At 38.1% G+C, this 12,585-nt stretch overlaps 1 protein-coding gene across 1 annotated transcript in view; it reads right to left on the bottom strand.

Moving 5' to 3' along the window:
* Positions 1-12,585, bottom strand: part of LOC126235126 (protein FAM98B-like) — a 65,298-nt gene that overhangs the window by 25,885 nt on the left and 26,828 nt on the right. The window contains exon 5 of the mRNA XM_049943860.1: positions 3,778-3,957. Within this exon, the coding sequence (XP_049799817.1) occupies positions 3,778-3,957 (180 nt within the window). The remainder of the gene's footprint in view (positions 1-3,777; positions 3,958-12,585) is intronic.

The following is a 12,585-nucleotide window of genomic DNA, read 5'->3' as shown; positions in this document are numbered from 1 at the left end:
CGTCTTTCTTCAGTTTACTCTGGATTCATATTCTCTACTCATCATAGTGTTCATTCCATTCAACAGATTCTGCAATTCTTCTTCATTTTCACTCAGGATAGCAACATCATCAGTGTACGTTAACACTGATATATTTTAATCCCACTCTTGAGCCTTTCTTTTGTTTACATCATTGCGTGTTTGATATATAGACTGTATAGTAGAAGTGAAAGACTGCATCCGTATCGTACACTCTTTTTAATCAAAGCACTTCATTCTTGGTCTCCCACTCTTATTGTTCCCTCTTGGTTCTTGCACATATTGTGTATTACCCATCTTCCCCTATAGCTCAACCCTACTTTCCTCAGAATTTCGAACATTTTACACTATTCACGTACACTTTTTCAAGGTCGACAAATCGTGTGAATGTGTGTCGATTTTTCATCAGTCTTGCTTCCATTATCAACCGCAGCGTCAGAACTGCCTCCCTGCTGCCTTTGCCTTTCCTAAAGTCAAGCTGATCGATGTGTAACAGATTCTCAATTTTCTTTTCCATTCTTTGGTATATTATTATTATCAGCAACTTGGATGCATGAGCTGCTAAGCTGATTGTGCTACAATCCTCATGCTTGTCAGCTCTTGCTATGTTTGGAATTATGTGGACTTGTTCTTCCAAAAGTCTGATGGTTTATCACCAGACTCTCAAATTCTGATCACCAATGTGAACAGTTGTTTTGTTCCCCCAATGATTTTAGAAATTCTGATGGAACGTTATCTATCCCATCTATCCCTTCTGCCTTATTTGATCTGAAGCCCTGCAAAACTTTTACATTCTGCCTCTAATACTGGATTCCCTATAGACTTTTGTTTCTTCTTCTATCACATTATCAGACAAGTCCTACCCCTCATAGAGGCCTTCAATGTACTCCTTCCACCTCTCTGCTCTTTCCTCTGCATTTAACAGTGGAATTCCCGTTGCACTCTTAATGTTACCGCCATTGCTTTTAATTTGACCGAAGGATGTTTTGATTTTACTATGTGCTGAGTCGGTCCTTCCAACTTCTTCACATTTTTCATGTAGCCATTTCAAATTAACTTCCTTGTGCTTCCTATTTTTTTCATTCCTAAGTGACTTGTTTCTCTCTATTCATCAATCTCCCTGAACATTTCTGTACTTCTTTCTTTCAGCAGTCAGCTGAAGTATTTCTTCTGTTAACCATTGTTTCCTCACTGTTACCTCTCTTGTACCCATGTTTTCCTTTCCAAATCCTGTGTTTGCCTTTTCCGAGATGTTCATTCATCTTCAACTAATCTGCCTACGGAGCTATTCATTATTGCAGTATCTATAGCCTTAGAAAACTTCAAGCATCTCTCTTCATTCCTTAGTATCTCCGCATCCCACTTCCTTGCACACTGATTCTTCCAGAGTAGCCTCTTGAACTTCAGCCTACTCTTCACCATTACTAAATTGTGATCCGAGTCTGTCTGCTCCTCTGTATGCCTTATAATCTAATATCTGATTTTGGAACCTCTGCCAGAGCATGATGTAATCCGAGATCTTCCCCTATCTCCCACCTTTTCCCAATATAACTCTTCCTCTTGTGATTCTTGATCAGAATATTCACTATTACTAGCTGAAGTTTATTGCAGAACTGTCTGTCTCGTCTCTCATTCCTACTACTGAGCCCATATTTTCTCCTGTGACCCATTCTTCTACTCCTTTCCCTTAAACTGTATTCCAGTCCCCCATGACTATTAGATTTTCATCTCTCTTTATGTTCTGAATTCCCCACTCAATATCTTCACATAATGCATCTCTTCATATTATGCTTGCAACTCTGGCATATATACCTGAACTATTGTTGTCGGTGTTGGTTTGCTGTCGATTCTGATGACAGCAAATATCTCAATGAAATGTTCACAGTGACTCAATGTCTTCCCTACCTTCCAATTCATAATGAATCCTACTTCCATTATGCCATTTTCTGTAGCGCTGTTGATATTACCCTATACTCATCTGACCAGAAATCCTTGCTTTTTTTTCCAATTTCACTTCACTAACCCCCACCATTGAGCCTTAGTACTTCCCTTTTCAAATTTTCTAGCTTACCTACCATGTTCAAACTTCTTACATTCCATACACTGAGTCGTAGAACGTTATCCTTTTGTTGGTTATTTGAGACGTATTACGCTTCTCGTAATTAATAATGTCTCCCTGACATCCAGTAACTTAACTGCTCCATCATGAACTTACATGTAGATAGGGTATCTGTGAAGGTCTGCTGTCATTCAAAAAATCTGAACTTGGAAACTATTAGAGAGAGACTCATGGTTTGTTATAAACCATTTTGCAGTTCTCAAAGGCTTTTTTCCTCTCTCTTCTGGAGTGCATGAAAATGGCGACAAAACAAGGAGAAAGTGCAATTTGTCATCTGGTGTACAGAATTCAAGCCTGACAGTGGTACTGCAGAATTATTGATGCCAGTCTGCAAAGGCACCACTGGCAAAGCATGTATTTAAACAGTCTGTTTACATACATTTCCTGAGAGTTGGACTGATTGTTAAGATCACAATGTACAGCTCCCTGTTCTCCAGATGCCATGCCATTAGATTTATTTTTGTCTGGTTATGACAAGAATCATGTGTACACAACACCAGTCAATGACATTGCTACCATCTGCGTATGAAGCAATGAGGCAATCTGAACTGTTGATGCTGCAATGCTGACCCGTACATGGACAGGACTCTTAATATCACCTCTATTTTCTATGGCTGATCTCTCGCCGCACACTGAAATTCTGGCGTAACAGAAAAGAAAAACTTTTAGAGCTGCTGAACATTTTACAATGAATCACAATTCTCTTCTCTAATTGTTTTCAAATTATGGTTTTCTGAAATGATAGTAGAACTTTATGGATACCCTGTAGCTCATGTTTACATTTCTGATGAAGGACCTATGACCCAAAATGTACCTTAAGTGTTATACAGTAAAGTTAACAACTCACCATTTACATTCCACAAAGCACGTTCCACCATATTTAAATGTTATAAGTAGATTTTAAAATAATCAGATTTTTGACAAATTGTCATATACCTATCACTCCCTGATAATGACTAAGTAGTCTTCCAGTATAATGTTTGTTATGTTTTATGGCACCAAGTTTTCAGCACTCAGTGATGTGTGAAAAAAAGATGTTTCAACTGCCAAAACTGGAAATTTACAAGCTTCAAATGTGTGGTGCAGTCCTAGGTAACAACTAAGCAACGACAAAACAGATTAGTTTAAAATGCGTTGAGTAAAGTGACTGGTAATAACTTTGGCGCAAGATTGATGACTGCCATCTTTCAGAATATATACTGCGACATGAAGTCAATAGTCATACACTAAACTGAAGATAAAAGTAAAGAGTTTGAGCGCATTACACACGAATAGTACAGGCCAGCAGCAAATTTTGCTTTAATATGCCATTCCTTAAAGTATGGTTAACTTTCAAGATTTTGAAACATTCACAAGTGTTTCTTGATATGACATTCATGATAATGATATGAAGTACTTTACAGTTCATTATGAAGCACAAATCTAGTAACGTATGTTAAATCTTATGAATAAAACTAATTATTTCTCACTAATTTTTACTTTCAATTATTTACGAACATCAAAATGAGATTTAAAAATTGAAAATAATCATAATTAGTACATTCCTCACTGTTTCTATAGATATTAACTAAATTTAGATATAGTTCAGCTACAAACTTCATAAAGGAATAGTGCATTGCTCTTTATTAAAGGGAACCAACCTGAAATGACTGTATAGTCACATCTAATCTCTTTATTAGGAGTTCTTTCCGTACACGATACTCGTCTTGCATTTCAGACTGTAAGTTAGCTAGGATGTGCCACTGTTTGTCCGATAGAACACCTGTGAATAACGGCTTCCCAATTAATTCAGGAGATGCTTTCGCCAATACCTCCTTCATCTGTAGGGAAAGAAATTATGTAACTGCATGTACACAAAGAAGTAAATTCATGAGCAATTTATATAATTTATTGCTTCCATACCTACATTATTGTAATACACACTTTGTTAACATCTTTGCTTATACGTAAGTGCCAGATGATACGGAATGCTTGTAATACAATATGTTCTTTTAAGAATAAAAATGCGGTCCAAGAAGACTCTAATCTATTTACTGTCTGTCTGTCTTTTCCAAGCACTTATCACAAAACTCAAGCATCACATAATATTTGGCTAAATAGTCAGTACATACGTTACGGCACATCATTTTCATGTGCATGTGTAGCATCAATACAATCCAGAAGTGCTGTATTGTATTTGTACTACACATGCACATGAAAATGATGAGTGCTGTTACATATGTACTGACTATTTAGAGAAATAATATATGAAGCTCGAGACTTGTGATAAGTATTTGAAAATGACCAATGGCTGAAATTAGCTAACAGCACAGACAATAAATATATAAAGGCCTGCTTCGGCCATGTTTTCGGTCTTAAAACGTATTGTGGTTGTGGACCCCCCCCCCCTCACAACAACAGATTGTAAAAACAATATTTCTGACACACTTAAGTAATGTAGGTATAGAGGTGAATGACAGTCCCACAAATTGACATCATGGCATTCCTTTTACTATTTTTAGCCAGTTGTTATTTTAAGCTGTTGCCTGCAATCACTTAGATAACATAGCCATTTATCAAAGAAATGTAATCATAAGCCAAAGAAACTATTATTTAATGTTCATTACTGTGCCGAGTTTGTTTTTCATGTAAAGATTAGAAAACAGTGATTCATATCTGACTTATCTACCTCTACCTCCACCTCTCCTTAACGCTTTGACCTGATATGTGGAAGTACACCATAAAGAGTACCATTTTTCATTCAAGTAGTCAATCACCCCAAGTGAAGTGTTTTTAAGAAATAGTTTTGGTCTTAGTGATTTTACTAGCTGACGCTTTATGTGGAAGTGTGGACACTAATTGGCATTCTTGACTGATTGTAACTCAGTGGCTTCAAATGACAACCTGTTTTACTTATCAGTAGTATTAGAAGTCCTATGTTTATATAGGCGACATTGTATAAATTCCTTTACCAGTTTCAATGCTGTCTTAAAGCAACCACACAGAGCAGATGCTAATTTGGACCAAACTCATATAAATAGCAGAAGATAAATTCAGTCCAATATCAAAATATGCCCTATACAGAAAGTTTTATTTAAACAAATGAGTTGTATTTTCACTTCAATTACCTAAAGAGACAAAAATCCTGTTAAATAAACAAGATCAGTTTTTGTCAGATAAAACAATATAACTTCCCTTTCTGTAGTATTACTGAAATAAATTTTAGCTATTTTTGCTTTTCAACCATGTAAGCTATGAATTAGGTGGGGGTTAGTTATAACATTCACAGCACATCTGGAACTATACATGGATGAACACTACACAACTGGTCAAAGAAATGGGTATTAAATATCTATGCCTGATAGATTTTGTAGGTGTTGTGTCAAGGATTTTGTAAAGTTTGATCCACAGTAATGTACTAAGGCTTATATTTAGTAAGCACCTGATTGATTTCAACATTCTGCCTGAAGTTTGATCCCCTCAGGAATGGTGTTCCTGTCCTCCATCAAAAATAACAAAGTATCCTCATCGAAGGGCATGGTCACTTTTCTCATTATGTTCACTTCTCTGGTCAAACACATTACACACCTTGTCTATTGCACTTGTATCTCTTGACAATAGTACGTAGCTCGTGGTCTCGCAGTCACGTTCTTGCTTCCTGAGCACAGAGTCCCAGGTTCGATTCCTGGCAGGGTCAGGGATTTTCACCTGCCTTGAGATGACTGGGTGTTAGTCTTGTTCTCATCATTTCATCATCATTCATGTAAGTGGAGATATTGGACTGAGCAAAGGTTGGGAATTTGTACGGGCGCTGATAACCGCGCAGTTGAGCGTCCCACAAACCAATCATCATCTTGACAGTAAAGTGAGGAGTTGCTTCAGCTTTCCTTGCATTCTGCCGGGAGCAGTCAGCTGAGTGACAGTTGCGGTGCACACAGATATTCAGGCAGTGAAGTGAGAAACAATGGGGAAAACAACAGGGGACACATGAAAAGTGTGTGTGGGGGGGGGGGAGGGGGGGGACAGGTGCAAGGTAGGAAAAAGGGGGGGGGGGCGGGTGGAGATGATGGCCAGTATGGAGACAAGGTCAAGGTCTCCATAACCAACACCAATGCCAGCACTAAACGGAGGGTCTCCAATTCCAGAGGGAAATTTAGGTACTCAAACCTGGGATAACAAGCACTTTCATGAAGGAAACTGAGGACAGACATAACTTTGTGAGGGTCATCTGCTAACATCTGGGACAAAAAAGGTAGGAGGGCATATTTAGTGTGAAAGGCCAAAAGGTGGGGTAGTGCAGCAAAATATGAATCACTTGTGATGGGGGACCTGCAACTACAAAGGGGGCAGCTCGTTGTGTACTTAAAAACCAAAGACAACCGCATGGGGGAAGTCTTGAATGCACAAAGTTTAGTAGACAGAGGGGTTGCAATCATGTTTTCACAATATACACTACATTGTGAAGTGATTTGAGGTATCAGAAGTTTATAAATTCATTACTGGTAGGCATGATGCAGTAAGTTATTGGCAATATGAAGCTCATTTATGAATAACTTGTAATTTGAATGATTTCCATACTTCAGTACCTAAAGTGTCTGGCAGGTAGCAGATCAAGTTTTAAATCTAGCTTAAAAACATTTCCTACAAGCAACTCCTATTCCATGGACGAGTTTCTGTTTCAGAACTGGTAAAAAAAGTACCTCTAAATGTAGTTGCATGTGTACAACTAAAAATTTCAGGAATATTAATATTAGTACTTTATATCTCTTGTAATCTGACTTGTTCCACATCATATTGATAAAATTATCGGGAAAATGATCCACGAAACATGACATAACTAAAACAAACGACTGTGAAGATGTTCATTAATTTACTGCCTGATTCATACAATAATGGAGTTAGTTTTCCTGAGCCAAGCAGCTCAGATATGAAAGAAGAATAGGCTATGCAACAAACTAATAAAGCTAAAACTAAGATCTTTTTTCATTGTGTGCTTTCTCATCAATCATACAATAAAATTCCTGAACTGATTCTGTGTAGCTAACACAAATACATTAATGTAATTTAATAATATAATAAAATAATATAATTAAATGGATAGATATGCTCCTCCTGCACCCATCTCCCTACCCTATGGTTCCTACGTCTGTGATAGTCCACACTGCAAGACTTGCCTTATGCACCCTCCTTCACCACCTATTCCAGCCCTGTAACTGGCAAAACATATACTATCAAAGGGAGAGCCACCTGTGAAATAAGTCATATACCAGCTGTTATGTGGACACTGTTTGGCCTTTTACATTGGTGTGACTACCACCCATTTATCAGTCAGGATGAACGGATATAGGCAGAGGGTGCATACAGGCAACACACAATATCCTGTTACAGAGCATATTGTACAACATGACAGCCATGACTTTGGTGCCAGTGTCATCATAACGCCATCTGGATTCTTGCCCCAGACACTAGCTTCTCAGAACTCAGCAGGTGGGAAATAGCACTACAACATGACCTTGGTTCTCGCCACCCACCTGGCCTTAATTTAATTTCTTCCGTGTCAGCATTTATTCAGAATAACTCTCCTTTCTTCACCCCATTTTAGTTTCCTAAATCTTTCATTTTTGACTAGTCTATTTTTCACTGTCTCCCTCCCATCTCTGTTACATACAATGCACTTAGCTTTTCACTCTTATTAACTCATGCATGATGTTTTAGTAGTAATCTCTGTCTTGCATATTAACCTGTCCCAGGTTTTCAAATCTCAACCTGTGCAGTCCCCAACACTCAATCTTTCCTTCTCATCCCATCTGGTAAGTCTCCTTTGTCTCAGGGTTCTGGGTGACTTCTGAACTGTACCCCTTCCCCTAAACCTCTCCAGTCCTTTTCCTCTGCCCCTTTCCTTTCCCTTCAAATCTTCTGCCAGAAGGAGCCACTGGCTCCGATTCTTGTAAATGTCAAATCCGTTTCTATGTGTGTTCCCCTGCTGACACTTGGTGAGTAGATTATTTTAATCTCTTATGAAGTTGTTAAATAGCTACTTGTAGTTATCAGTAAGATAGCTTTGCTTATCTGATCCCACCTTGATAGATGACTACATAAGTAATCACAGTGTTATAAAATGGTTAGCGAATAAGGAAAACAAGAGGATTTGAAATAGATGCCACCTGTGGGCATTAGAAGCTAAACAATGAGCTTAGTTTGATTCTATTCAAACAGCAACAGCTACTTCAAAACAAAATATCCTCCTCACTGTAACTCTTCAGTTCTATCACAGGAACAAGTTTCTCAGTTTGGAATCATTAACAAACACAATTCTAATACTGTGTTCATAGGAGATTGGATGACAGCAAGCATATTGTGGGTCCTGTGACAGCAGAATGTTCAGGAATGTAAAGTCTTCTGTCTTAAGTGCACTGCTGACCACATAAGGTATATTTAGTTTTTTTTTTAAATGTTAATTTGGAAAAAGTTGACATGAAAGATAAACAATCAAGAAACAGAAGGGGCAGTAAAAACTTTAAGAGGAATAACCATTCAAAATCCAGGACTGGGCATAGCTGAGATGAGTGCATCTGTACTGCCTGTGATTTGAGTGTACTGATAACTACTGCTGCCGAGAGAACCCCAAAGCTGCTCCTCACTTTGCTGTCTTGAGACAACTGTTTGTACTCAATTCGGACAGCTTTATAATGTTGTCTTTCCCCTCTGCTTTTAATGAATATGTTCTCCCACTGATTACAATGGCATATCTTTCTTAAAAGATATGATGTTTATGATAAACATCTTTATGTAAAGCAAACAGATTCACTATCTGTCTTGAGTGCACTATTTTTTAAATGACCAGTTTAGACTTTACATGAACCATCTTCAGATCTGTGGCAATCGTAAAATAACTAAATAGCAAATACTCTGAAATAGAAAATGTTATCATACTGTGCCAACATAAAACATCAAATGTACCAGAATCATACACAACTGTGTAGGTGAAAGAATAACCCATCCAACTATCAACAAATTTATATGTCCATCACAAAATAATGGCTTTGTAGAATCTACGTTATTAAAATATTCCATAAGGCTATTGCTACCAGATCGCATCTGGTACAATTGTCACATTTGGATAAAACAAACACCAACACTGAATTAAAAATAATTTTGTTCATTTGGTTAGAAGGAATGACATTATTAAAAATATATGAATATAACAGAAAGAAACATTCCACATGGGAAAAATATATTAAAAAACAAAGATGCTGTGACTTACCAAACGAGAAAGCACTGGTAGATAGACACAATAAAAAACACAAACACACACACAAATTTCAAGCTTTCACAACCCACGGTTGCTTCATCAGGAAAGAGGGAAGGAGAGGGAAAGACGAAAGGATGTGGGTTTTAAGGGAGAGGGTAAGGAGTCATTCCAATCCCGGGAGCGGAAAGACTTACCTTAGGGGGAAAAAAGGACAGGTATACACTCACACACACACACACACACACACACACACACACACACACACACACACACACACACATATCCATCCACACATATACAGAGACAAGCAGACATATGTAAAGGCAAAGAATTTGGGCAGAGATGTCAGTCGAGGCGGAAGTACAGAGGCAAAGAAGTTGTTGAGCGACAAGTGATGTACGAGGGGCGGCAACTTGAAATCTGCGGAGGTTGAGGCCTGGTGGGTAACGGCAAGAGAGGATCTTTGCGCACGTGCGAGAGTGTATACCTGTCCCTTTTCCCCCCTAAGGTAAGTCTTTCTGCTCCCTGGATTGGAATGACTCCTTACCCACTCCCTTAAAACCCACATCCTTTCGTCTTTCCCTCTTTCCTGATGAAGCAACCGTGGGCTGCGAAAGCTTGAAATGTGTGTGTGTGTGTGTGTGTGTGTGTGTGTGTGTGTGTGTGTGTGTGTGTGTGTGTGTTTTTTATTGTGTCTATCTACTAGCACTTTCTTGTTTAGTAAGTCACAGCATCTTTGTTGACAGTGTCCGTATCCATGGTGTTACTGTAGGCCTATCTTCATTGTGGCTTGCTTCCTCATGTGATGGCTCATTTTGTGTTGTACTGCGAGCCAACCAGTCATCTGCTATCACCACTGTGGGGCAGAGGCCCGTGTAGAAGTGTCTTCACACATCTTGGGCACAGCACACTTTTTTCACCGCACACTTTCTCTCACTAGTTGCCCTGGACATTCATGTGCAACAGCCTTGGAGATTCGTGTGTAACAATCATCACATTAGTAAATCAGTATAAATGTTGAAATAAGTATAGGGACTGAATTCTCTCTGATCATTCAGTATTAGATTCAGTTCTTCCTTTTTGTGAGAATAAATCACCAATTCCTCCAAGACATTAAAGAACCATCCCTTTTGAGCCCTGTGTAGGATGTCGAAATTTTGCTCAACATTCATCACAGAGTGCTTTCATGTTGCACTATGTGCCCCAAATACTGCTTTGGTCCAAGAGTTTATGTGCTCCCTGAACCTTGTTCCAAAGCTCCTCTCCATTTGCCCTATGTACTATTGTTGCAGTTATTGCATTTGATCCTGTACACATCTGAATCCTGAAATTTGTTCTTACAATTACAGATTTCAGGGCAGAGCTTGAATTTTAACATGTCACTTGTATGGAAACTAATTTTAAAATTTGCTTTACAAGAACATATCACAATTTTGTCAGAAGTCCTTCCATTGTAAATTAAAGCCAAATACCTTCCTTTGTTGTTATTCTTAACTGTGAAACGACTTAAACCTACTCTTTTTAGTTGCTTCTTTATTTTATTATGCATAACTTTTCACCATGTCCTTGCTCCTGTTCTCATTCGCCACAGTCACTTGCTTTAAAACATTCAGTTCTTATTTTACATCCTGCTGGCCTAGCAGCAATCTTAATAACCTGTACATCACTGCATTGAAGTACACCCACTAGCATCATGGAGGGTGGCATGAGTGCCCATTAATAACAACATCTACACATGTACATATCCTGACTAGGTTAAATTCATGTTTTCTGTCATTCTTTGTTAGGGTTAAATTTAAGTACTTTATGCCGTTATCCTCTTCAAAGTCCACAGAGAATTTAATTTTTGGGTGCTGAGGACTCATTCTATGTGCTACATTTTCTCCTTTGTGTAATAAAATCTAATCATCCACATATCTCCTTTAACTATTTTTCCTTGGAAAAGAAATTCTATGATGAAGATCCTTTATCAAGATTACCATTACACCAGCAGGAAGCAGGAAAAAACTGAGAGCTCTAAAGCAAGTGGCCATAGAGAATGGGTAAAGGAGCAAGGACGTGGTGAAAATTTATAATAAAATGAAGAAGAGCACCTAAAACAAGTAAGCATAAGTCACATTGCAGATAAGAACAAAGACAAAGGGTATATGGCATTAACTTATTTCTAACAACACAGAGAGATGTTTCCATAACACAAATATCAAAATTGGTCTTCATACAAATAACATGTTAACATTCGAGCTCTGTTAGATAATCTGTAATATTAGGAATGAGTTTCAGGATTCAGGTGCGTACAGGATCAAATGCAATGACTGCAGTAAACAGTATGTAGGGCAAACGAGATAGAACTTTAAAACAATATTCAGATAGCACACTTACAGTTGGAACATTGAGCAAAATATGGACATCCTACATATGGCTCAAAAGGGATTATTCCTTGACGGTTTGAAGGAACTTGAGATTGGCATTCATAAAAGCAAGATCTGAATGTAATCCTGAATAAGCACACTGAATTATATCACATGTTTATTTAAATATTTATTACTTACTAATGTTATGATTATTGCTTACATGTGTAAGTCAACTGGTGAGAGAAAGTGTGTAGTGGAACAACTGGACATGTGCAGTGCCTGACATTGGTGAAGGGGCCCTCCTGTGCAGCCCTTTGACAATAGGGATGGTCAGCAAACAACTGGTCACCTTGCAGCACAACACCAAATTGGCCATCACATGAGGAAGCAAGCCATGATGTCAGGCTTACAGCAATGCCAAGGATGTGGAAGTATTTCATAATTTAATTATCTCCATTCTTATCAAACAAACAAAACTTATTATTGACTCAGTGTGTGTGTGTGTGTGTGTGTGTGTGTGTGTGTGTGTGTGTGTGTGTGTGTGTGTGTGTGTGTTTTATCTAAATGTGACAAATATATCAGATTCCACCTGTAAGCAGTAGCCTTATGGAATATTTCAACAACATGGATTCTACAAAACCACTATTTTATTACCTGATGTATGTGTGAATTGATTGACAGAAGGATGGGTTGCTCTTGTAATTGATACAGTACGGTACATTCTGGTGCACATGATGTTTGATGTTGGCATGCCATGGCAACATTTTTGCATTTCATAGAGTAATTTTACAGTATGTGCTGTCTTCTTTGTTTTTAGCCTCCTTTTTGCACTTGCAAATACACAAGTTGTATATGTTGTTTAGTCT

Source organism: Schistocerca nitens, chromosome 2 (genome assembly GCF_023898315.1).
Source record: "Schistocerca nitens isolate TAMUIC-IGC-003100 chromosome 2, iqSchNite1.1, whole genome shotgun sequence".
Lineage (NCBI taxonomy): Eukaryota > Metazoa > Arthropoda > Insecta > Orthoptera > Acrididae > Schistocerca > Schistocerca nitens.
This window is presented reverse-complemented; position numbering and strand designations above follow the sequence as displayed.